This window comes from Lygodium microphyllum, chromosome 5 (assembly GCF_053477565.2).
Source record: "Lygodium microphyllum isolate KBCC chromosome 5, Lygodium_microphyllum_v1.1.10, whole genome shotgun sequence".
In the NCBI taxonomy this organism is placed as follows: Eukaryota; Viridiplantae; Streptophyta; class Polypodiopsida; order Schizaeales; family Lygodiaceae; genus Lygodium; species Lygodium microphyllum.
Window position 1 is genome coordinate 38,334,298 of NC_141139.1, and position 27,550 is coordinate 38,361,847.

Sequence of the window (27,550 nt, forward strand, 5' to 3'; positions counted from 1 at the left end):
AATACCGAAAGGGATTGGGAGAATCCTATTGTACATCAACTTCTTCTTTAGTTAAGTTAAATAAATACCAAAAGGGGCGCCGATTTTGGGGCCAGCAGGGTGACCATTGTCCAAGATTGTAAGTTAATTTACATTTTTTAGTTTTGTAATAAATGTTGCTACTGTAACTAAGTTTTAATTAGGAAATTACTACCCATCCACGGAAGGAAGGTTGGTTTGAACTTATAGGGGCTGTCACCTGCCTTTAATAGTCTCCTAATCAGTTGGAAGCAGCTCTTTGACAGTCTCCAATGGTTGGGTTGATTGCCAAATTCCATGTAGTAGTATCTCTCTCTCCTATTCTTCCCACCTCCACAATCTTGGAATGAGGCTCCACCAACCTCTAATAGCCCTTTTTCCACTTCCATGGGCAAGTTTTGCTAATTGATAGCCTTTTAAATGCATTTATCAACAGTTCTCAGCCAATTAAATTAGTTTTTAGAATACTAATTTTAAATATTAATTTCAATGTTTTTTGCAGAGAAATAATTTTATGAGCCAACAATTAAATTGGCTAGGCTAATTTGTCATCCAATTATTCTTGAGCATTTATTAGTCCTTAAGTTGGCATTAATTAATTAATTAATGCTTAGTACTTGATGTCTATTGAAATTAATGGCTAATAAAATCTGGGCCATCATGTGACACTAGATACTACCTAGTACTTGTGAAGGATAACTTGTTACAACTCTGGTGGTTGGTACTCATTGACTTCATAGGGTCCTTCGTCTCACTGTGAAATAACTAACTTACACATCACATGTGTACCTCACGTTTGCACATTTGATTAACACTAATCAAATGCTAAGCAAAGCATTAAAATTTCACGTCCTCGTGACAGTTGTTGCACTTTTCTGGTTGACCTAGCCAGTGACATTGTACTATTCTTGAGGCTTGGTATATGGATTCCATTTTTGGGTCTATTCTTTTTGAGCTTAGTGTGTTCTTGTTGTTCTTTCGTCTTCTTTGTGCTCACAACAATTTCTATCAACAATGTCTCTTTGCTTTCGTTGCTCCACACTTAGTTGATAGAGACTTCGAAACCAAGCTTCCTGCTTGGAGAGGGTGGTAATATCTTGATTTAACAATAATTACATTAAGTAAATAAATCATATGAATTGAAGCACACACTTACCGATTTAATCTTGGACAATGGACAGCTTGTTGGCCCTAGAACCAGCCGCTTGAGACATTTCTTTATCTTTAATTGCAAATGGATGGAGTACAATTGAGAATTTCCTTTGCTAATTCAATTACCTCTTGTTGTCATAAATGACCAGCCAGCCTTCAAACAAATTTGTTCTTTGGTTTGGTCGGGGATTGGCTTTCACCTTGTTCCTTGCGAGAAAAATTGAGCCCTAAATTTGATATTGGCTCATTGGCTTCTTGAATCTCTCTAAAATGTTTGAATTTTAGTTGTTGGAATTTAAGTTCTTGGCCCTTATTTTGAGCATGCATCCTGAGGCAATTGTCAAACCCTAATTTTTGCTGTAATTTAGAGTTTATAGCAGAGATTAACCAAAATCTTTACCTTTGATGACTCAAATGGATGGATTTTATTGAGATAACTTGAGAGATGGTTGGAGGATGAGAGAGGATGTTGAAAAGAGAGAAAATTCAGACTTCCATCATGAGAAAATGGAAGAAACTCCTTGTCAAGACAGCCATGAAAGCTATCTCCATTGATAAAACACTATGAATATGACATTGTTTGGCTGAGAAGGAGTCGAGCAGCCACTGTCTCTCGAAGGAGTAGACTGACGAGGAGATGGTATCAAACAATCACTGTCTCTCGATGGAGCGGATTGTAGATCCGTAGGTCGTGGAAGCCACTGTACTTGAAAATAAGTGGGAGAAGACTGCCATTGACATTCCGACGATCTCCAGGAGGTCTAGCACCAATCGATCCTCCATATGCTTGAAAGGACTTAGTGCACATCGGATGCGTCTTATTGCCTTGAGCATAGTACTCTGATAGCCAATGTAGAATGATCTCTGTGGCCCAGAAAGGAGAGGTGGCACAAGGAGTGTCTGGTGGAAGATACATATACTCCGGGGGGTGGGGAGCAAAGGTCAAAGTCGACAAGCATTGGTGGTGTGTCTGGTGATGCCATAGTAGAAGCACCTAGTAGTCTGGTCATCTATTGGTAAAGAAGCCATGGATACCAGTGTGCCTTGTTGAAGAAGGAAGAGGTCAGCCACCGTGAACCACGAACCGCAATGTCCGCCTCAAGGGGTGTGAGGGCAGTGTGAAGCACGAACCGCAATGTCTGCCTCAAGGGGTAGGAGGGCAGTGGAAGGGCTGGAAGGGAGCTGCCATTGGGAGGAGGATGCGACCAGCAATAAGAGGTTGCAACTAGTAGAAAAACGCAGGTGAGGAGAGAGAAAGACTAAAGACGCAGGTAGGACAGCTTGCAGAGGAGAGAAAAACTAAAAACACAGATAGCCAGGCTGCAGGAGAGATTAAGACTAAAAACGTAGGTAGGACAGCTCGTAGGAGAGAGAAAAACTAAAAACACAGATAGCCAGGCTGTAGGAGAGATTAAGACTAAAAACGTAGGTAGGACAGCTTGCAGGAGAGAGAGAAAAACTAAAAACGCAGGAAAAAATAGCAGCAGCAATCAATATGCTGAAATCAACTCCGAACAGTGTGTGATAGGCTGGAAACTGGTGCTAGACTGTTGTAGACAGCAATGGCCAGCTTGGACCACGATGTCCTCCGCGAAAGGGGTGCGGGCATCAAACTGAAAACACCTAAAATCTGCAAAAACGAGATTTTGATGCAACGGAAGAAGAAGAGAAGTGGATGCCGAACCTGCCACTGGTCTTTGCCTTCGTTGGAGCGGAGGATCTTTGCCGCTGTTTGAGCATATCCAGCTCTGATACCATGTTAAAGGATGACGTACCAGCGAGATAGTAGGGTTTGTGGGAAGGAACACGGAGTGAACTCGGCAAACATGGAGAAGAGAAGAGAAGAGAGAAGAAACTCTGATGAATGGAATAATGAATTTTTGAATCATGGAGTGAATGTGACACAAGGGACCAAGGGTGCCGTAGCACAAGGAAGATGATGAAGACAACCATGAACCACGAACCGCAATGTTCTCCTGAAGGGGTGTGAGAGTAGTGGAGAGGTTGGAGAGAAGAGGTGCGGATTGAATGAATCAGCCGTGAGGAATGAATGAGAGAGTGGCCTATAAATAGGCACAGACAGTCTAGGATGGCGTCTCTTTTTAGGGCTGCAAACCTTAAACGGAAAACGTAGAAATGCAAAAACGCAAACTGTGGGTGAAGGGTTTCTCAACCTAGGCTATATTTGCTAGAATAGAAAGTTCAATCACAATAGTTTTTGCAATGTACTTTGAAAGAGCTTTCATACGATCATAATTGGGATTACCTAAATTTTAGCAGCTTCCTAAATTCTAGGATCGTTGGATTAGCCTAAAGGATAACAACTTTCACATTATCATTTAAAAAAAAACATCCTTTCAATTAAAATTGCATATTTAATTAGGTGTTGAAAGCTTCTTCGGTGTTGAGATCCATCCATGCCAAGGATAACAACTTTCACATTATCATTTAAAAAAAAGCATCCTTTTAATTAAAAATTGCATATGTAATTAGGTGTTGAAAGCTTCTTGTGTGTAATTAAAAGATATCTAGAAGAATGTAGTAGATTTGGCCACTTATGAGTAGTTACGATTATAGTGGACCATGAAGTGGGTTAGAACAAAAGTAATGCATACTTCTATCTATAATCAAGTTGCTTGTGATCGAAATTTAAGGATATTAGGGTCGGACTCACACACAAAAAGGATTATGCCTTGTAGTGTAGGCTATATCTGCTAGAATAGAAAGTTACAATCACAATAGTTTTTGCAATGTACTTTGAAAGAGCTTTCGTATGATCATAATTGGGATTACCTAAATTTTAGAAGGTCCCCAAATTCTAGGATTGTTGGATTAGCCTAAAGGGCTAATCTTAAAAAGTAGGGATGATAACATAAAAGTTCCCTTGTCTCACTACTGTTTTTCATGATAGTGAACTTGTAAATTTATTACAATGTCTCTTTTTGAAGTTGTTTCACTTTGGGATCATGAAGGAAGCCATGTCAATGTACTATCAGATAACCATTAAGAAAAGCTGATTTTTCCTCTATGCCTACTCTCAATTGTAAGAAAGTCAGTGATTGTGTTGCATAATGAATGTATGCATGTGGTGCATGTGTATGTGGGTATATCTTTTCACCTAACCTTGTGAGAAACTTAGGTTGATTTCAAGTGAGCTTAGTCTTAAGGGACTCGGATTGAATAGAAATGCATTCTTTCATTGGAACCCTAGGGGGGAGTGTTTGGCTTGTCATCAACCTTAACTTGTGTCAACCTCTTTTGTGTGTCTATCTTTATAATTGATTTTTAATAATTTTCATATTCAGCCTCAAGTGTTGTCTTTTCCATTTTCTTGAAATGTTTAGCTACAAAATAAACGAATGTTGTAATTGTGAAGCATTATAGGCATCCTAAGTCTCTACTATGAGAAGTTGAAGTGCAAGGATTTATATTTTTAGACAAAACTCAATTGAGTGCCTAATGATGAGGACCAAAAGTGGTTGAACTAGTGTAAACATATATAGGGTGCCAAAACAACCTATAACAAGTATTTCATGCTTGTGAAACTTTAGTATCTTTGGAACAAGGATCTTTATGGCCATTTAGTATTAATTCATAATCACACAAGTGACGCGTGTAGCTCCTCCAACAAATTGCTTTTAGGCAAGTAAGTTGTCGCGACTGTTAGGCATAATCACAAGTGATGGGGGATGGGAACAATTGAAATTAGGGGATGGGGTGTCAAGAAAATGACAAAGAGACCAAAGAGATAGTAGGGTTTGTGGGGAGAAACACACAGTGTGTGCAACAAACACTAGGAGAGAAGAAAAACTTAGAAACACAAGAAGAGCACAACGATGATACACTGACTCTTGCTATGAGGAGAAAAGATGGTATAGCAGAGTTGAAGTTCAAAAGATAATTGCAGTGTCCTGTCTGAATCAGGCGGAAACACTTATGGGAATTTGCATAGGGAAGGGAGTGAAACGCAATCCTCTGGGTAGTGGGCTAACAATTGATGTGGAGGAAGCAAATCGCGATCCTTCGATGCCGTCAGAGATGTGAAAGATGATCATGAGCTGTCGAGGGAGTGAACTGCAGTCCTTAGATGTGGGGGGATGAGCCAAGGCAGCAAAATGGAGATGATTAATGAAGCCTGAGATCTGGGAGTCACAACTAGAGATGCTTGGAGTGATGGGCTACAAGACACAAATCAAGAACATCCTTGGTGTTGGGCAACCATTGATTTGTGTGAAGGATGTCGGGTGTAAGGATGTTGTCTCCAGGTGCTAGGGATTGATGCTAGGCAATGGGAAGGCCACGAGATGCCAAAACGCAGATTTGAGCGAGTAGCTAGGTATAAGGAGTTGACGCAAGCTGATGGAGAGCCTCTGGATGTAGCAAATACACGGAAAAGGATGATGCTAGTTGTTAGAGACGAATGCCAAGATGTGGGGAATCCTCCCAGCAGCCAAATGTAGATGGTAGGTTGGCCTAAGATGATGCTAGGATGAGAGAGGAGGTCGCTATGCTGGAGGAGAGAGATAGATGTCCACCACGAACCACAATATCCGCTGGAAGGGGTGTGAGGGCAATGGAGAGGCAGAGGGAGAAAAAGAAGAGTGTTGGAATGACGAAGGAAGAATGACTAAAGTGTAGAATGAATGGAGTGATTGCCTATTTATAGGCATAAGTTGTCTAGGGTAGTGCACCTGTGTGTCAGTGCATGTAAACGCCCCGAACAACGTAGTATGCTTAACAATTATGATATTCACTTGTTTTCGAGATTTAATATAAAAGAGAATGAACACTTAAAGCTGAAAATGAAAATTACTCACAAAATTACAGCCCTGAAAATGTAGAAGTAATGGAGACAAGATTGAGGGTTGAAGATGGGCAACAACCCCTCCCTCGGAAGGAATGTATTTCTGCTCAACCCAAGTCCCTTAGGGAAGAGCTCAGTTACAATCAACCTGAGAGTGAGGAGAAGTAATTCTCACTCTCACAAGATCATGCAAAGATGTACAAACACACATGCATTATCTATTATGCAATCATAAGAACTGATTTCTTTACAGTATGAGAGAAGAAAGAGGGGAAATCAGCCTTTCTCCATCATTGATCAGCAGTACATGGATAGGGCTCGCTTCTTGTTGCTAAAATGGAAGAAAGAGCTCGAGAAGGAAGTGCTGTAATGAATTTACAGGCTTGCTGTCCTGTAAAACAGCAGTGATAGAAAAGGGAATATGGAGGAATGTGATAATGGAGAAGTGGGGGATGATGATGGGGATGGATGGGGCCAGTTTCTGGCTATCTGTGGGTGCTGTACATGAGTTTACAGCAAAGAAAAATGATGCTGAATGAAGAAAAACGAGCTCTTATTTATAGGAGAGGGAAGAGCTAGTACAAAAGGGGAAAGTGGAGTAGCACAAGACAAGTGTCCAGCCACATGTCATGAGATGTGACAAGTGGTGGGACTCTTGGAAACTTGTGTGACAAGTGTCTTGACACTTGTCTCTTCTCTATGGCCTTCCTTTTTGGGCTGAATACTGTCAAGAATAGAAACAACCAAATTTAGTAAGCATAGTCAGAGTACAGAATTTACTATTTTTAGAATGACACCCCTATTTTTTAGGACTAGCATTTTTAGGCTAATTCGAGGCTCCTAAAATTTAGGGACCTCCTAAAATTTAGGGACCCCCAAATATGGGTGTCATATGAAAGCTTTTTCCGTGTACATCACAAAAACGGTATCAGAATCTTCATGTGACTTTCCTATGCAAAGAAATGTGCATTTCAAGCTTTCAGCCCACACATGCACATTGTACAAGCATTTCATGATCATGCCATCTTGTTGATTGTAACTGTCTGTTTTGGCGGATCTAGCCCACACTTCAAGGCATCAATCCTTTCTGTGTGCGAGTCTAACCCTGATATGCGTGAGTTCTGGTCATAGGCGCCCAATCGGGCCATATAGGTGGAAGTGTGAACTATCTTTTCTCTAACCCACCGCGTGGGTTTCACCATAACCTGTGACCACTCATCAGTGGCCAGCTCCAATGCACTTTTCTTTATATCTAATTAGTGCAAAGGAAACAAATTTAATAAATCATTATATAGACAAATTAATGAAAAAGGATACAAATTCTGTTTCTATAGAGTTGTGACAATGCAAAACCCTAAATGAAGTGTGTTTTTACCTTAACTTTGAAATTCTAAATCCTACATGATGAAGATGGGGTTGGCAATATGAGAGCGCGTGGCATTGGCTGCAAATATTGGATAGATGTTTGGCTATAGACAATTGTGGGGTTGGCTTTGGACAAGCATTTGCATTGTCAATCAATAGGATACCTTTTCCACACAGCATTTTAATAGTTGCATTTGTAGTTGGTCAAGCTGCAGGTCAAACATGTTTGGTAGGTCTTATTAGTCAGCCATGCAACGGGTCATAGACATTGGACAGCCCTGTCACAAACTGCTGTCACATTCCCATGACAAATTGCCCGAGCCATCACTTGATGCGTAACAGCCTTGTCACCTTGTGACACATGCAAAAGTGATGTTGAAAATGCCATCACAAAGAGCTTCAGCTGTCACGTTATGCGTTCCGTCCTTGTCACCTTGGGACACTTGCAAAAGTGACACGTTATGGTACGAAGTCATCATACGGATGGTATCCCTGTGTCCCAAGGGTCCGTCCCTTGCGTTACTTGTGACTATGTACGGTTTGCCTACCCAATATCTATCCATAACTCCATTGTTGATTTGTGAATCATTGCTGATGAGTTTCCAAGAAATCCATTGATAGTTCTTACAAAAGAACTAGTTGGTTTCTTTCTCAATAACTAGTCCAACACTTGAGAATCAAAACATGGATTAATGTGTTAATATCTTGTATATGGATGCCATATTTCAGCCAGCTGAGTCAAAAGCAATACAATGCTACATGGAAAAACTACAGACTCGTGTTTTAAGGTGATAGCTTTGCGAACATCAAGGAAAACCTGGCCTTGGAAACAAAAAAAGAGTAATATAAGCTACTGAGAAAAGTGAAAGCACTAAAACTATGAATTTGCCTAACCGCCTCATCCTTGGTGTTTCCATTGTTGGCTATGATCAATAGCCACCCAACAAGAATATCACAAATCTTTGAGGTTGCTTGGAAGGCATACTTCAGAAGCCATGCTTATGCACCCCTATTTACACAATGATACAACATTTGCAAACACTTTGTGAAATAAGGTAACAAAGTCTAGGAAGAGGTTAGGTTGATAATCACTCTCACTAGTTGGTTGTTGTCCTAAAGCATGTATGTCAATATTCCAAACAATGTTATATAATCAATCTTGACTTGACATGGATGCATTCTTTACCTATCAATTGTTATGATCTCTTTATTAGGATCATGCATCATATACATTCAACCATAATACAAGGGAAGGGAATAAGAAGCATATGAAAAAAGGATAAGAATAAATGAAGATCACCTGTTCATTTACTCCTTTGGGGGGGCTTCAATGACATCGTTTTTTTCTTTCATGCAATGAAAAAAGTATTAAGACATGAACATTTAAGGAAATAGACTTGAGCTTTCTAGTATTTACATATCTAATCATTATAGAATACAAATTGACAAAACAAGATAAAGTGAAGTCCTTTGTGAAAAAAATAAAGAAGACACAGCCTGATTCAACTTTAAGAAGGGTTTAGAAGACCTTTCATTGTTAATAATGCATGTAGCTGTGTTGATTTATCTGTAGTGTCTGCACAAGGTTTGCTTGGTTTTCATTGTGCCTTTTGGTTATACTGGTTGTCGCTTTTTGTTAATCTTTAGTATATGCATTTCTGCACGGTTCTCAAAGTGATTTTTTCTTGTACAGTTGGGAAAATGTGACAAGGCTCTTATCATGGAGGGAAGTGTGTCCTACTGTGAAACGACCTGTTAGAAGGCTGTGGGCAGAATCAGCAAGGTGTATAAAACGCTCCTCAGGAATAAGGTTGGAGGCAACAAGTGCTAAGCATGCACTCATTACATGGTAAACACATCATGCATAGCTTTATATTGTTTGCCAAGTAGCTGTTAACCAGCCACTTCCTTTTGAGAATGCCTTTCCTTGTGTTTTCCTTTTGTTCATCTTCTTAATTATAATTCAATATTGGGCCTTTGTATGCATTCTGCTGACTGTTCAATATTATCTATAAATGACCTTAATTAAAGCTTTTGTATAACTTCTTTGATATCACATGCACGTGTGCATGCACACACACAAACACAAAGCTAGGGGGAAGGAAAAAGGTGGGGGGGGAGGTTTTTTTGGGGTGGTAGGGAAGGGGAGTGTTTTTTGGGGTTGGGGGAGTGGGTGGGTGGAGGGTGCAGGGAAGGGGGGGGGGGGGGGGGGCAGGGAAAGAGGGAGGGAGTGAAGGGGAGGTTGGGGGTGTTTGGGAGGGGAGGGGAAGAGTGCATGTGTGTGTGTGGGAGGGTACATACATATAATGTACCATTATCTTATGAGCCGCTGTGATAGTAATCTGCCTTCTACGACTTTTTTAGCACTCTGACTACTTTCGTTGGGATTGGGGAGTAAACGAATAGATATATGGTTTTGAATCATGCACTGCATTTGAGCAAGTAGAATACATGTATCACTTTTTGGAAAGTGATGGAGTCTGTTTGACACAGGTTAGAAGCAGATTCTTTGAAACATTGTGCTGCTAAGTATTGTCCTCTTCAACCGGCTCCCCGTTCTACAATAGCAGCTGCATTTAGTCCAGATGGTAGCATACTTGCATCTACTCAGTAAGTATATCAACCGTCCTTTTGTTGGTTACCTCAACTGATAATGTCTCTTAGCTGTTCTGAGATTATATTGTACAACATGGTGGAACTTTTGCAGCGGCGATCACACTGTGAAAATTATATGTTGCAAAACAGGATTGTGCTTAAAAACCTTGTGTGGTCATCGGCGGACTCCTTGGGTGGTGAGCACCAGCTTCATAGCATTGCAGTTAGAGTTGTTAAGCTAGGATCTCACTTGAATTTATGCCTGTATTTTCTTGGCAATTGCTATTCAAATTGATATCTGTAAATTGATGGGGCTGTTGTCTTTGGTTTCTCCTAACTATCTTCGGAGTCTTGTAAGGAGAATGCAAGTGGTTGTTCCTTTTGGGCTGACAAACTTATTCTACAGGATTGTCTTCTGGCCTTATTCATGCTACTTTCTTGATGAGTGGCCAGTTTTGATGAAACATCCATGCAAAATTGACCAAGCTTTGTGACCAGTAGGAAGAAATTAGAGTTTTGTAGAAGTGTTATACTACGGTGCAAAGGCTAGGCATCCCAGGATTACAATAGGAATAATTGGGGCTGTTGTCTTTGGTTTCTCCTAACTAGCTTCGGAGTCTTGTAAGGAGAATGCAAGTGGTTGTTCCTTTTGGGCTGACAAACTTATTCTACAGGATTGTCTTCTGGCCTTATTCATGCTACTTTCTTGATGAGTGGTCAGTTTTGATGAAACATCCATGCAAAATTGACCAAGCTTCGTGACCAGTAGGAAGAAATTAGAGTTTTGTAGAAGTGTTATACTACCGTGCAAAGGCTAGGCATTCCAGGATTACTATAGGAATCACAATTATTACCAGGCTGATGACAGAGCCACAAGGGGAGACTCTTTTACCAGAAATATACAGTATTGAGAGAGGTAGAAACAACCATTGCCCAAGGCAACCAGTAGTCTAAGGATTATACCATGAATAGGGGAGATTTTGGTGTATTGAGTCATGTTCTGTCTTCGTGAGCTTGCAAGTATCCATTGCCAACAGGCCTGCCCAAATGAATTTACTCAGCCAGCTCCATAGCATGTCACACCAAACAAAGATGCAGGTGGGTGAACAATGAAAGGAGAATGAACATAAGAGAATTGCAGAGTTAAACAAGGCTGCAAGGGTTTGAACCCTAGGTGCAAAATACTGAAAAGGGAACTGAAGTATGTACAAGTGTGGTTGCCTGACCGCCTGCATATGAGAGAAAGGATGCATGAACTGTGAGAGGATGCACAATAAGTCTGGCCTGAACAGAATGAGCCATGGCAAAATTTGGGCACCCAATTTTAGTGCATGCATATAGTGGTGCCTACAATGAGGAGTCGGATGTCAACTCTCCACAATTCCACTCAATGACATATTGGGATTAAGAACCCAAGGAGCTGAGGGAATAGAAAAATGATATATGTAGAATGAAAAGAGGGGTAAAAGACATGGCTCCCCTCTCAACTAGTTACTAATCAGAACTACAATCATCATTGTCCAATATCCACACAGAACAAAAAAACTCCAAGGATGCTAAGGGTATTGCCTTGGGTGCAAAGTTTGTTTAGAGCGCCAAGGGATGAGCTAAAGGCAATGGCACCCGAGATGGAGTATATGTCACTAAGTAGGTCATGAGAGGACCCATATGCATTAACAAGCTCCATGCTGAGCTTGGGTCCTTGATCTTGAGCTTGAGAGTTGACAAAGAAAGACTTGAATTGGAACATAGGAATATCCTTGGACACATGGGTGACTCAGAGTATATGAGGTGGGGAGATGCTTTTCTACAGACTTTGAAACCAGCCTTCCTTCTTGGAATGGGTGGTGATAACCTGATTTAAGAGTTAATTACAGTAATAAATAAATGCACATAAAATGAAATACACACTTTACCATAACATTCTTGGATAGTAGACACCTTGTTGGCCCCAAAATTGGCGCCCCTTGCGGTATTTCCCTAGCTTTCATTCAATTGGAAGGAGTACAACTCGAGATTCTTCAATCTCCTCCTGTTAACCAATTGCTCTTGCTGTCATAAATGACCAGCAAGCCTTTTGGGTCATTTGCCCCTTGATTCACCCAGGACTTCTTCTCCAATTTGACCCTTGGTTGGCTAAACGCTGCCCCAAATCAATTCAGGATGGGCTGGCTCTTGAAATCCCTTGATAATCTTCAATTATCAGCTGCTGATTTCAGTCCCTTGAGCTTTCAATCTCTGGCACGGATCCCAAGGTGGCTGCTAAACCCTAATTTTTGCTGTAAATTAGGGTTTACTGCAGAAATTACAGATCAACCTACCAAAAATGGCTGAGATCTCCTCCGAATGGCTAAGAATTGCTGAGAATGGCTGAGTATAGGCTGAAGGAGATGAGAGAATGCTGTAAAGAGAGAAAATTCTGAGATTTGTCGCGAAGAACTGATCAAAATCAGTTGTTGCCTTGCTGTACCAGCCCCAAACAGATGCACCAACAACAATAGGAGCATCAGAGATTGTGATCTTCAGGAGAAAGTGCATCAGCAGCAATTGCCAGCTTCCCAAGGTCAAGAATATGCAATCTCCATCACCAAAATGGTCTCCAATGGCTGGGAAACGGCCCCAAAAGCTGGCAAAAATAGTCCAACACCTCTTCCCAACAGCTCCAAAAATGAAAAAAAATGAGATTTCCCTCTCCCTTCAGCCCTTTTTAGCCTTTCCCCCACTTGCATGGGAAAGTTTTGCCAAGTGGCAGCTTTCTTAATCAATTTTCAGCAATTTTTAGCCATTTGATTAATTTTTAGAATTAATTAATTTTGAAAATTAATTCAGCCCTTAATCCATGCCCAAAAAATTGACCTTGTTCATCCAAAAATTAATTGGCTAGGCCATTTGCAACCCAAAGTGGTCCCATGCATTAATTGATCCTTGGACAAGCATTAATCCATTAATTAATGCCTAGTCCCTAGTGTCACCACTGACACTTAATGACCAATTAATGGTTCTAGGGGCAAACTAACACCAAAATTCACCTAGAATCTAACAAGTGTAACTTGTTACAACTTTTGCCTTTGACACCCATCTTTTTTCAGAGGGTCCTTCGGCCTTCAATTGTGAAAAAGTAGCTTGCACCTCACATGTGCATCTTTTAATTGCACAATTGATTAATCCTTTAATCAAATGCCAATTAAACATAAGCAAAGCATCAAATTTTCACGTCCTCGTGACAGACTTGGAATAGGCACCTTCTTCCACCTTGAGTCACACATGGTCTAGCATTCTAGACTGCTAGATTGGTTTTTTATTGAGCCCTTGTCTTAGACTTCCTTCAGTGTTTGGATGTTATTTTGAAGTCCTATGTAGGCCTCTTACTGTATTATTTTTACGTTGGGTTCATTTTGGAAGGTTTTTATTAGTATGGAATTTACTCTTACTAGGGATTTTTAAAGATCGTCAAATACCAAGTAAAGCTGTAGGCACGATGAATAGGTGGAATCCTCCAAGATGATTGGAAAGTCTACTGCAAAACATGGAACCTGTATATCTGGACATGGGACACAAGGATCCCCTCTAGAGTTTGAATGTCCTCTCCGTGAGACAGAGAAAGTTCTTCGATGTCATGTCCTCCATAAAGGGAGGTAAATCTGTGATGTCCTGAAAAAATCCTGTAAGCATTTCATTGCCCCCTTTGAAAGCAAAAGGCCTGTTATTGCCAGACCCTCCAAACAATCATCTAATATTGGATAACGATTCTCGTGAACGTGGCTAAGCAACTCCCAATAACAGGATCAAACAGAAATTTATCATGGATGACTAAAGCCAATGAGGTGTCACAAAGAGGAGTAGGAGGACCAGGTATAGGCATAGAAAGAGCAAGGAAAAGCTGGACTCTCAAGAATCGGCTTATACAATGAGAGGATGTAGGGATAGCCATGCACAATCAGGGAGGGTAGCTTGACTCTTGTTAAGAAGAGGGTAGAGTTATTGGCATTTCCTCTTCTTTTCACAGCTTCTCTTCTCTTCTTAAAAGCTTCAGTGCTAGAATCCTGAACCTTGGCTTGTTATGCTGCAACATTGGGCCTATGTCCTGGACGATTTCAGAATCAAAAAGTGAGCATGTATCTGTGAACTTGGAGTTGACTCTGGTGGCGGAAACCTTTGCTCATTTAGAATACCTTCAGATTTTCAAGAAATAAGTAGGTTCAAAAGTTTGGCAGTTTCCCATCTACAAGTTGCATGCCAGTTGCATGAAGTGTATGGAGTATACTTAATTAAGGATTTTGCTTGAGCATCCCCAGTTTCAGGCAGTGTCTATGTCTTAGAAACAGCAAATAAAAAGTAGTCAGACAAACAACTAATGGATGCATGCACTTAATTTCCCAGTCATATGAGTTGGATCAGGTTCAATTAAACCTGAGCCTGGTTTCCACCACACTGAGTGTAGCTCTGTTAGGAAAGCACATATCTTGGGTGACACGACCTACAGTCTGAGTGTATTTCACGTTGATGACATGCCCATTAAATGCTGGCCAACTGGTATATTGGGCCACATTCAGTGCTTGTTGACTGGTCATTATTGTTATATTTATTTTTGCCTGTCCATAGGCAGCCTCTTCCCACTGTTTCACGCAGAGATACGAGTTCGGTGCACTCTGATGCAGGGAGACTGCTTAACTCTGCTGGTTGCCCATAGCCTGTGCCATTGTACACATTCTTGAGCCTTGTATATGGATTCCATTTCCCAAGTCTATCCTCTCCCAGTTCATTGTGTTCTTGCTGTTCTTTGTGCCTTGAGCCTTGTAAACGGATCCCATTTCCCAATTCTATTCTCTCTGAGTTCATTGTGTTCTTGGTGTTCTCGTGTTCTTTGTGTTTACAGCAGATTTATCAGCACCGTCTCTTTGCTTCCTTTTGCTCCACACTTTTCTGACAAGCTCAATAACAAGTTCATATTTAATTTGGTCATGTTTTTGAGCCTAGCTTAAGCGCAATGTACCTGAGCCTAAGCACTCTTTACACATGGACTTTTGGTCATTGTTCTACCTCAATTATGCTTGACCTGGCTCTTCTGTGAGATCAGGCATTGATTTGGTTTCATCAAAGTTTCGTATTGATCCAATAACTATTCAAACAGTTCGAGGCTAAACTTTCTAAAGAATGCTGGGCTTATTACAAATTTAACAATGTGGCTCTATCTAGATAGGCATCTACACAGATATGTTTATAGACTTGTAGGGTCCACTATGTGATTAAGTCACCTTGCTTAAGCGGGTCAGCCAGAGTTTGCATTCCTTTGTGCTAGGGAGTAACTTGTCTTACAGGCAGAACCCTGCAGTTTCTGTGAATAAAATCGTTGAAAGCATCATTATCTTGCAACTGTGAGATTTACCTTCTAGATTCACAACATGTATTATTCCAGGTACGCTTTCATCCAAGACGGTCAGATATATTGGCTAGTGGGAGTCTTGACAATGAAGTGAAGATTTGGGATGCAAGCACTGCAGAATGCATTGCATCACATGACTTCAGTAAATGCTTGACTCTACTAGTTCTCATTTGGTAATGTAGGCTAGGTGTGTGTCAGTTTTTGGAAAATGAAGAATAGAGGTTAAGATAATATTTGATTGATTCTAAGCATTGTGTGTTCTTTTCTTTACAAACATCCTACTTTGGCAGATCGGCCCATTGCTTCTATTGCATTTCATGCCCAAGGTGATCTACTTGCTGTTGCTTCAGGTCACAAGGTAATGGCTGTAGCCTGTTTTTAGTGTAATAATTGAAGTTTTGTCGGATGCATGCTAAACGATTATTATTACTACTGTGCATATGCTTCTGCAGTTATACATATGGCAATACAATAGGCAAGAAGAAGAATCAGCCTCACCTGCAATTGTTTTAAGAACACGGCGTTCACTTCGTGCTGTACATTTTCATCCACATGGGGCTCCCTTATTACTGACTGCAGAGGTCCAATCTTTTGTCTTCCTTCGTGTTCTTTAAATTACGAGCTGCAATTTAGAACCAAGAAACTAATTTATCATGTTCAATGCAGGTGAATGGTTTGGATGCACCTGACTGTCCAATGACTTTGGCTACTTCAGCTGGATATCCGCTGTACCCTGGTCCAGCCATATTGTTTGCTCCAGTGCAGCAAACGCCTTCCAATTCTGGACAATTGGATAGTGCTTTTGTTCCTGAACCTCAATCTTATGAGCCGGCCACGACATGGTTCTGGCCAGCTACATGGATTTCTGATGGTGATATGGAAGCTATGCAACCTGAAAATATGCTGGTGGATCATACCAGTGGGTTTGTTGGTCCTTTATCTGAGGTCACTGGAGCTGCAATGGACTCTGATTCTTTGGAGGGTGGTGGAGCGACTTCTGAAGTTGTTCCAATGGATCTCTCCCCAAGGCCAGTTCGAAGTGGTTCATCACCTGCCAATGGAGCTGAAATGAGTATTCCTTGCATGGTAGAGACTGAAAACAATTTTGAGTCTGGTGTAGATATGCTGCTTAGAGCTGCAGAGGGCCAGGCATTGTCTGAGGCACCTGCTAATGGTAGTTCTCTGCCTATAGGTGTTGATAACAGTTTGCCGCGGGTTTTGCCAAGAACTGAAACTAGAGACTCGTTATCCAGAGTGACATTGCTATCAGAAGGCTTACTAGATTCAACAAGGCCCTGGACTGATTCAGGGGTTATAAATAACCTAAATGCTCAGGTCTTTGTTGCTGATAGAGTGCCACCTGTTACACAGCAACCCTCGGAGGTTATGGAGCAGCCAGGTTGGGAGCTTCCATTTTTACAAGGCTGGGTGATGGGTCAATCGCAATCTGGACTTCAAGCAAATCTACATGCAAGTGGAGGTGCACAACATGGTATTCTTGTGGTTCCTAGCATGCCTTTTGAAGCTAGTGGTTTTCAAGCCTCCCATCATCAACAGCAGCAGCTTTGGAACAGTGATGCTTCATCAGCCTCGACTGCACTGGCTGCAGGGCTTGCTGCCTCAAGAACAAATGGCAGGTCAGGAAGCCTCAGAGGAAGTCGTGCTCGAGGTATGCTTCAGAGAACAACCACAGCATCGATAGCAGGTGGAGCTAATCGCGTCCATGTAGGACTATTGCATGGTTTTGCAAGCAGAGACCCAAATCCAGGCATTATGGCTGCTGAAACATCATCGTCACAAGTTGCTATGGCAGCAGCAGCAGCTGCTGCAGAGTTGCCTTGTACAGTGAAGCTGAGAATCTGGCCACATGACATGAAACATCCAACTGCAGTGCTTGATCCAGAGACATGTCGGTTGATCATCCCACATGCTGTGCTGTGCAGGTAATGCCTCTTCATCTAAATGTGTGACGCTAAAACCTGTCATAAGTCAAAGTGGAGTCTTAACAGTTTTGATGATTTGCAGTGAAATGGGAGCACATTTTTCACCATGTGGTCGTTTTCTAGCTGCTTGTGTGGCATGTGTATTAGCTCCACTAGATACAGATGTGTCAGCACATTTGAGAGCTCCTCAGACTGAAAACTCTGCTACATCTCCAACAAGGCATTCTATTGCTGCCCAGCAGGTTATTTATGAGCTTCGGATCTATTCACTTGAAGAGGCAACGTAAGTATTTTCTTCTAATCCTTGATTGCAGCAGGTGTGTTTTTCGTTAATGTGACTTTTACAGACTCTATTGTTGCATTCATATTCACAGTTTTCCTGTTTTGCAGTTTTGGATCAGTGCTTGCGTCAAGGGCAATCAGAGCTGCCCATTGCCTTACTTCTATCCAGGTTTGCATGTTTGGAAGAGTGGAAAAGTGACCTGATTGTGGATTGTGACCTTGTGTACCATTTTACTGTTTACACTTGGGTACCATTTTGCAGTTTTCACCTACCTCTGGTCATATTCTTCTGGCATATGGTCGTCGACATAGTTCTCTCTTGCGGAGCATTGTGGTGAATGGAACTGCTACTATCCCCATTTTCACAATTTTGGAGGTGACAATCTTTAGATTTGCACCACTGATGTTTGCATTTTCTTACTAGAACTGCTGCTTATGCTTGGGAATGTTTTGAGCCTGCAAGTTTTTTATTTCAAATGCTCTCTCTTTCCTAAGACCTTACATTAATAAGACCTTTTGCAGAACACTCAGTGTAGTTGCTGCATCATTTTAAGTCGAATGCTTATGGCTAATAAAAGTTTGTAGGTGTGCTGTGCTATCACCGATGAAACTGATGGGGCGCCTTGTTTGACTTTTTACATATCTACACAGGTCTACAGAGTTTCAGATATGGAATTGGTGAAAGTGCTGCCAAGTGCAGAAGATGAAGTGAATGTTGCCTGTTTTCATCCGATAGTTGGAGGTGGGCTCGCATATGGCACAAAGGTCTGTCACAGTTTCTTTGGCATCCTTTTTTGTAAGTCTAGTTTTGAAGAATGTCCAATGCTGGATAATATTGTGTAGTACATTATTACTAAGAGCAGGACTCTATTTTCTGGATAATGTGCCTTCATACTCAGCAATTCAACATTTTAGTTATGCGCCAAAACTGTTGCATAGGAGCCCATTTCATAAAAAATTGCACGAAATGTTATATGTGAAAGTTCGATTTGTGTTAGCAGGAAAAGGCACCTTCTAAATGTAAAAGGGCCTTTTGAAAAATGTCAGAGAGGCTTAGTTTTCCTATTATGGCAGAAATTGGCTAGTATGGAATATAACTTATACTTACTGATATGAAACTTGTTTCGTGTTGGTTCCTAATTTATATGAAACCTTTATATATCTGCATATGTTTGGGGTTTTCATAAAAAGGTGTGCCTGAGGATAGTGTTGAAAGTCAAGTAACTAAAAGGATTCAACAATGTGTTTGGAGTTAAATGAGTCATCAGCCTTCAGGGCATTTTGGAAGGGGTGGGGAAAGAAGACATAGAGAGGGGTGTAGCACCATTGGAGGGGCCATATTGTCTCGGGAGGAATCAGCCAGGGTGTCCCTAGGGATTTAAAAACTATTGGGTGAAGCTCTTGTTTGTGGCAGGTCTTTGATTAGAGTTACTCCCATTGTTGTGCAAGAAGTGGGTGAGGGAGGACTAGAGATTAGCTTGGGTAGCATGGACTATACAGCTCAGTCTACTTAAGACTAGCTCATAATATACCAGATATGGCATCCTACCTTTGGATGTTGTAGAACCTTGTAGGCCACCCCTACAAACAAATTGGAGCTTTGTAGAAGATTAGAGGGAGTGCTTTGGGGTATCCAAGCACTATTGTAGGCAATAGTGATATGTCCCTACTTGTTGCATTTGTGATAACTAGTTGCCCTCTACTAGTTTTTTGTAAACAACCAAGCAAAATAACAAATGAGACCCTCCTCGTCTGTCAACCATGGGCACCTTGAGAACATCTAGTTGAAAGGAATTTGTGATGCTTTGCTTAGCCTAGTGCTTATTGTGAGTAGGGGCCTAGTCCACCTTTGCCTACATGAAGATGTGTTTGCCACTTGAGCTATATAGGATAAGAAATTGACAGAGGGGGTCAAGAGCACTCCCTAGCGTGCCAATCCAACTCATGCAATGCACACCCAATTGTGGATATTCTACCAAGTAATGTGCGGGTCCTAGGACAAGGCCTTCCATCTTAACCCCACTTCATGGATCCTTCTCCACACAAGATACAAAAGGATAACTCTTCACTTGGGCTTAATGAAAAGGGGATATCCAATGCTTCAAGAGGGATTTTGTCAAAGTTCTAGCGATGGCCATGGAGCTTGGCACTTCTCCTATTGCTTATAACATTGCTTCATTTGTTGTTGGTCTATGGATGTCCCTCCAAATTGTGATGGAATAGACCCTAGTCACTAGAGAGAACCATGTGGTGCTCTAGTAAGTCCATTTTTACGAGTGGAAGCAGATACTATATGAAGTGTCAGTTTTGAGAATGTTGTTGTTGAGCCACATAGATGTCCAACTGCCCTTGAAATCCAAGGTATATCAGGGTTTACCCATGAAAAGCACAAATGCACTCCCTAATTTATGGGGTTAGTAAGAAGGTTGATGCACTTTTACTAGTGTAAAAAAAAAAAACTCGTATTGTCGCACAAAACATCTCAAAGGCTAGTTGTTGTTACATCTATGGACATCCTAGATAGGCGTATGCAACATTTGCCATTGGCCATTGACCATTGACCATTTGGTTGTTAGGTGTGAACATGCTTTAAAAGTTAGAAAGGCTAAGTGGTCTCATAGTATGAACACGTGTTATGGCTAGGGCAATTAAACAGACTTGGGGCTCATTTGTGCTTTACTATCAAGTTCCACGCTTCGACAATACATCCTTAAGGGGTTCCATCCACACACTAGGATGGTTTGGGTTGATGGCTAGCCCTTGTGATGGGAGGTTGACTTGATATAATAATGGTCCTAGGCTTGAGGGCGGGCTTATTTGGCTCTACAATTGGGAGATGAGTACCATGTCCATCTTTTGTGTTACTCTCAATACTTGGATGGCTTTGTGCCATTTCATGTGTGCAGATTAGAGATCTAGTAGGGCATTCCATTTTATGTTATGTCATACATTATGTACATGGCTAGGTGGTACATAGAGATGTAGATGCATGATACATGTGGATTAGGGTGAGAAGACATGTATATTGAGATATGCTACTTTCCACTTGCATGTTTGATATATTTTAGCCAAAGAAAATTGCCATACATACCTTTGTGTGAAGACATTATGAGGTTCGCTACACTAGGATTGTTTTTGCTAGCAAGGGATTTTAAACATATGGATAGTTGAGGAGTTGTTACACCTTGGACATCCAAGATGGTCACCGCAAGGTTGGTCATGTCCTCGGGTCACTACTCGGATACCAACGATACATCATACTAAGTTCAAACATGCACATGAGGCAGACATGAGCCATATCCACGTAAAGATTTAATAAGGAAACGGACTTCAGACTCATGTCCCAGCCATAGAGCTGAACAAGCTCACCCTTGAGCCTTGGATCAATGGCATATTGTGCCACATTCATGCCACAAGAGCTGGTATTCTTTTTCACTAACCTGTTATCCACACCATCCTGTTGTTTGGATTTGAGAGCTAGTGGGCCTAGAGATAGGTGTAGTAAGTCCATCATGATGTGCACAATGGGCCTTCGAGTGATGAGCCACTAAAATTAGGCTTTTATTAAACCCATAATTCGGCCTCTTTGAACCAGCCCCAAAAGCACAAAATGCTGAATTAATTAAGTTAAATGGCTTATTTTTGAGAGTAAGTAAAGTGCACTCCCAATTACAAATTGGAGCCTTGCGAGTTCAGCCTTGGAAAGCTTGATCCTTGATCATTCCTACATCATTCATCTGCTGGAACTCACTTTCCTCTTTCTCCCATTGCTGTCTACACCCCTATTGGTGGACACCTTAGTTTGTGGAGTCATTGAAGTGCTGCCTTTGCTGCTCCCAACCTTCTACTGGCAATGCCCAATGTTTTAGTCTTTAGTTCTTTTTCAGTTCTTAGTGTGAACACAACTAAAGTTATAAGTTGTGTCACCACTCTTAGAGTTAGAGTCAGCTAACTCTAGTTGAGTTAGAGCTAGGTCTATCTTGGACCTATCTTGTACCTTTCATTCTCATTCTTTGAGTTCAGCAAATACACTCTACACTTTTGCTTTAGCACATTCTCATTCTCTCTCTTTTCTCTTCTCCATAGCTGGCTGTCATTTTCCAATATTTGGTATTAGAGCTTAGGTTGCTGAGCTTGGATGGCACTGGGACCTCAACCAAGGTGTGGCTTGAAGGGGGGTGTTGGAAATGCAATCCATACTTGCTAGAGAAAACTAGCTCACTATCGGTGCAACGACGTGGACAATACTAGGATGGGTGACCTCTCGGGAAGGGGAGGTACAAGGGCCCCCACCCAATTTCTAACTTGGTATCAAAGCAAGGTTCTACACATGGATTTAGTTCAGCCTCCATCAGGTGGTGCCACCCCACCTAAGGTCTTGTTGTTGTCAGCTAGCTCTCTGCCCGAGGAAGAGGAGGAGCTGCTGCTGTTTTCAGCCTGCGCACAGCCCTATGTGCAGTCCTATGTGCAGTCTCATATGTAGCCCACACGCAGCCCTCCGTGTAGTCCTATGCGCTGTCCCGTACGTAGTCCACCCGCAGCCCAAGGAGCTATTGTTTTGGAGGAGTTGCTACTGTTTTCAGCTCTATCCCTTATTTTCTCACCTTTGCCCACCATATTCTCAGCCTTGCTTGCAATTTTTTGCAAACCCTAAAAAGTGCAGAAACACTAATTTTCAAATTTGGGATTTTTTCGAAACTTTTACAGTTTCCCATCCATTTTGGCCATCTCTTTCCGAATCTCAGCTCTTGCTACCCAAAATTTGGGGCTTTTGTCAATTTTCATTCCGGGAGTTTACATCCGTAACCAATTTGATGAAATTTCACAATTTCATTGGTATTCTCGTAAAAGTCTTGAGGCTCTTGCTCTATTTGCCCACGTGTGAATGTTCATTGGAAACGCCAACATTGCACAATTTCATCGACATTTGTGCAAGGAATTTGGGGCTTTTTGTTCTAGAGGCTGTGGCATGCATATCGAGGCAAATTCCAGCTGTTGTTTGCTGTTGGTACGCACTCGAGGTGACATTACTGGAGAAATTCAAGCTGTAAGGTACAATTTTTTTTCAATTTCTTTGAAATTTTAGGAAGAAATTTAGGGCGACATTATTGGAGAAATTCAAGCTGTAAGGTACAAATTTTTTCAATTTCTTTGAAATTTTAGGAAGAAATTTGGGGCTTTTGCCCAACATGTGTTCCAAGGCAGCAAACAAGTGGTACAACAACATTTAATTGCTGTTATAATTAGATCGAGCATAAAATTTTGGTGAAATCCAGTAAATTTTGGTAAGAATTGGCATTAAGTTGCTGTAATTTGTACTTTTGACAGCATGCTTTACGAGGTAGGTGTGGTACAATAGTGCATTGTCGTTATTTCTTGACCGAGTGCTGATTTTGATCAAATTGGGCACACTTTGGTATTTCTGTGACAATTTGGTGCTTGTTGCATAAATGTGAGGGGATTTTTTGTACTTTGAGGAGTACAATCTATATTGCAGCAGAGAAGTATTCGGTTGCGGATTTTTGTCCATTACTGACAGCATGGCACATCAGGGGACTAATGATCAGAGTAACATTCTTAGTGTCCTCACTCAAGAGGAGAAACTTGATGGATCAAACTATCCATTGTGGAGTTTTATGGTTTGCAACCTTCTTGTAGCGAAGGACTTGTGGAAATATGCTACAAGTGATTTGCAGTGACCAAGAGGTCTTGCACCTCTAACACCTTAGCATAACGTTATAGGATAGGCTGTTGGTATTACTGCCCCTCCTCCCCCACCTACCGAGGATCAGAGCAGATGGGACTTAAAAGATGCACAGTCACTTTTTTTGATTGCCTTGTCTGTGAAAAGATCGATCATTCCAGACATCCAGTTTTGTAAGACCATGAAAATCAACATGGGATATACTTGAGCATATGTTTGTAGCACGCAATGAGGCCAGAATATCTTATCTTGTAGAGAGTTGGCCAATGTGAACATGGATGAGGGTGATAGCATGATAGATCACCTTACTCACATACATGATTTACATGAGTAGTTGCTCAACGTGGATGAAATCATTTAGGATGTTGAATTGATAAACATCACATTGAACTCTCTTCCAGAGTTTTATCTTGGTTTTCACATCTCTTTGATGTTGTGTTTTTGGGGGGGGGGGGAAGCAAGGAGTTGAAAGGCCTCTTGGAGCAAGAGGAATAGACTCGAAAGAATGTTACATTGCGTTTAGGAGATGTGACTTCCAAGTTAAAAGGCATAGGAAAAATAAAAAATGCAACAAATCAACAAAAGGGTAATGCTAGACAGCCATCAAATAAGGCTGGTCAAGACATAGAAAAGTCTAAACAGAAGGGAAAATGTCATTATTGCAAGAAGGCATGTCACCATATTGATGAATGCTGTAAGAGATTAGCCAAAGAGAAGAAAGGACTTTGATTTGGTTGTCCAAGAGACATCAGTTAGCAAATCTATCGATGGTGATGTCTCAACCAACTTTGTGGAGGAGGACTATGCATTTCGGACTTGTAGTTATGATTCTTCAATTGCTAATTCAACATTTAATGTTACTGAAATGTAGAAAACATGTTATTTTGACAATGGAGTTTCAAAGCACATCACTCTAGGAAGTGTTTGTTTTTCTCTTTGCATTCAGTCCTTATTGGGAAGTGTGTTATATGTGGGAACAACAGTTATGATGTTTATGGCATTGGAAGAGTCACTATTACTGTTGTAGATGGTTTTGGTTTCGTGTTTCTAGATGTCTTGTTTGTGCCTGGTATTACAAAGAACTTGTTGTCTATCTTTGCTTTTAACAAGCATGGCTTTCAGGTCATCTCTGAAGATGACAAATGCATTCTTAGAGACATGGAGATGGATTATGTACTTAGGTTGTCTGGGACCTTGTATACCTATGATATATAGTCGTATGATGCTTTGGTAGTTACTACTTCCGCTATGCAAAATGTGGAGCTATGGCATGCCGGCTTTGCACGTATGAGTTTTGGGAGTTTGATGAATGACCCTTTAGAGCTGTCATGTGGTAGATGCATTGCCTTGAGTGGAGACTCCACCTCCTCATGCATGCAAGGATGTATTTTGGGCAAGATGCACAGATTTGCCGTAAAAAACGGATGGTGCGGTGTGTGCTGTCCGGATATTGCAGCTTATTCACTGTGATGTCTGTGGTCTCATGAGGACACGTGCACTTGGAGGTCATCTTTTCTTTGTTACGTTTATTGATGACTACTCTCGGTATATATGGTTGTATGGGTTGAAAGCAAAAATATGATGTGTTTATGCATTTTAAACAACTTGTTGCAAAGCTTGAGGCTGAAATTGGCTTGAAAGTGTAGACACTTTGAAGAGATAGAGGGGAGGGAGTATGTCTCGTGCTATTGAGACATTTGCTTGATCATGGCATTATACATCAAGCCACTGTTAGAATGACTCCTCAACAGAATGGTGGTGTTGAAAGGAAGAATTGCACTCTTATGGAGATGACTCGTTGTATGCTCAAAAGCAAGGGGTTGCCTTATAAATTTTGGTTAGAAGGCCTTCAATGTGCAAATCTTTTGTTGAATTGTGCACCCAGTAAGGCACTAAAGACCATCATCTCGTTTGAAGCTTGATATTGCAAGAAACCCAAAGTTGACTACTTTCGGGTGTTTGGTTGCATAGCCTATGCACATGTTTTGAAAGAGCTTCATGGGAAGCTTGATGACAAGGTTATATGCTCAAAAGCAAGGGGCTGCCTCATAAATTTTGGTTAGAAAGGCCTTCAATGTGCAAATCTTGTGTTGAATTGTGCACCCAGTAAGGCACTAAAGACGAGCATCTCGTTTGAAGCTTGGCATGGCAAGAAACCCAAGGTTGACTATTTTTGGGTATTTGGTTGCATAGCCTATGCACATGTTTCGAAAGAGCTTCATGGGAAGCTTGATGACAAGGTTGTAAAATGTATATTTACTAGCTACAGTTTGGAAAGCAAGTGCTATCGCTTGTATGACTCGCGCACAAAGAAAGGTTTTGTCAGTAGGGATGTCATTTTTGCTGAAAGTGCTGCATTTTCACACGATCAGTTTCAAATGCTAGCCACCCATGACATTGGTGATGTCTTTGAGGGTCTCTTGCCACTTTCTTTGGAGTCCGTGCTTATTGGGAAACTGCTTTTGATTCAGCTTCTGCCTCAACTTGAACAGAATTAAGTGATCAAGAAGGCTCTTCCTCTACTGTTAAGGTGGATGCTACCCATTCCACCCGTGAATTGGTATTTTTCAAATGTCTTTCATACTAAGATTTGGCGGGATTGGGTGTAAATGGCTAAACAGGCATAATAATACAAGTTGTTGCTGCACCATATGTGCTTGAACAACAAGGTATTGATGATGGTTTGCCACATTCAGTGAAAGATGCAATAGAACATGAAAGAGTTGCTATAATTGCAGCAAAAACAATCCCAAGATGGTTGTTACAAACTCTTTAGGAGAGTAAAATGGATGCTCCTTTAGCTCAATGCATTAGAAGGATTGCTAGACATGCTGCACATGATGTAGAGGGACCCCATTTGGCTGATTTTACGGAAGTTTATGATTGTGATAAGCATGCATTTATGAGCTCATTGTTGTATGATGATGAGCCTAGTTCCTTGGACTAAGCTCAATAAGATGTACATTGGGTGTAGGCCATGCAGGATGAGTTAGACTGTATTGCCACTAACTCTACATGGGATCTTGTGGATTTACCACTTGGCAAGAAGGCCATTAGCACAAAATGGGTTTTTAAAACTCAAACTTAATGTTGATGGTACCATTGATATGTACAAAGCACAGTTGGTAGCAAAAGGCTATGCACAGAAGAAGGGCAAAGATTACGAAGAGATGATGGCTGATTTTACGGAAGTTTATGATTGTGATAAGCATGCATTTATGAGCTCATTGTTGTATGATGATGAGCCTAGTTCCTTGGACTAAGCTCAATAAGATGTACATTGGGTGTAGGCCATGCAGGATGAGTTAGACTGTATTGCCACTAACTCTACATGGGATCTTGTGGATTTACCACTTGGCAAGAAGGCCATTAGCACAAAATGGGTTTTTAAAACTCAAACTTAATGTTGATGGTACCATTGATATGTACAAAGCACAGTTGGTAGCAAAAGGCTATGCACAGAAGAAGGGCAAAGATTACGAAGAGATGAGTACGGTGAGATGTGTAATTGGTGTGGCTGCAAATTATGGTCGGAAGGTACATCAGTTGGACATTAAGACAACATTCTTGAATGGGGATTTTCATGAGGATGTTTGTGTGTCACAACCTCCAGGGTTTGTGGTTAATGGGAAAGAGCACATGGTATGCAAGCTAAGTAAGGCTCTTTATGGTCTCAAATAGGCTCCTCATGCATGTTACTCTAGAGTTGATGCATATTTGGCCAGCAAAGGGTTCAAAAACAGTTCGATTTCTCCCACTCTATACATTAAGAATGAAGGGGGGACTTGCCGATTATCATTCTTAATGTAGATGACATGTTGCTCATTGGACCTTTAGAAGCAAAATTTGTAGATTTCCAGGCTGAATTAAAATAGGCATTTGGTATGTCAGATATGAGCTATCTACACTATTACTTGGGGATTTAGTTCACCCAAAATCAGCATGGTATCATCATGTCACAGTTATAGTATGTGGATAAGCTTTTACATAGGCTTAATATGCAAGATTGCAAACCTATGTGCACTCTTGTGGAGCCAAGCTTAAAGCTGTCTATGCATGATGATGAAGGGATGTTTGATATTGTAATTTATAGCCAAGTTGCTGGTTGTCTTATTTATCTTTTTAACACGTGTTGACATTCAATATGTAGTATCTTAGGTGAGCAGGTGTATGCATAACCCATGGACTATGCATTGGCAAGTTGTTAAGTGGATCTTCAGATACATTCAAGGTACTCAACATGCATTATTATTTTCCAAGGGGAGAGGCTTGCAATTACAGGCTTATTGTGATTCAGATTGGGT

General features: G+C 41.1%; 1 protein-coding gene across 4 annotated transcripts in view; it reads left to right on the top strand.

The window, feature by feature from the left end:
* The window catches only part of LOC148035704 (uncharacterized), a 50,840-nt gene that overhangs the window by 16,055 nt on the left and 7,235 nt on the right, over nucleotides 1-27,550 (top strand). For 3 of the 4 annotated variants that reach the window (XM_087677709.1, XM_087677710.1, XM_087677711.1), the window contains 11 exons: nucleotides 9,033-9,188; nucleotides 9,833-9,949; nucleotides 10,047-10,131; nucleotides 15,351-15,459; nucleotides 15,608-15,675; nucleotides 15,770-15,898; nucleotides 15,984-17,260; nucleotides 17,343-17,543; nucleotides 17,651-17,711; nucleotides 17,805-17,918; nucleotides 18,194-18,307. In XM_087677709.1, the coding sequence (XP_087533835.1) occupies nucleotides 9,033-9,188; nucleotides 9,833-9,949; nucleotides 10,047-10,131; nucleotides 15,351-15,459; nucleotides 15,608-15,675; nucleotides 15,770-15,898; nucleotides 15,984-17,260; nucleotides 17,343-17,543; nucleotides 17,651-17,711; nucleotides 17,805-17,918; nucleotides 18,194-18,307 (2,431 nt within the window). Of the gene's footprint in view, nucleotides 1-9,032; nucleotides 9,189-9,832; nucleotides 9,950-10,046; nucleotides 10,132-15,350; nucleotides 15,460-15,607; nucleotides 15,676-15,769; nucleotides 15,899-15,983; nucleotides 17,261-17,342; nucleotides 17,544-17,650; nucleotides 17,712-17,804; nucleotides 17,919-18,193; nucleotides 18,339-27,550 lie in introns of all 4 variants that reach the window. The other variant, XM_087677712.1, reaches the window with a different exon arrangement.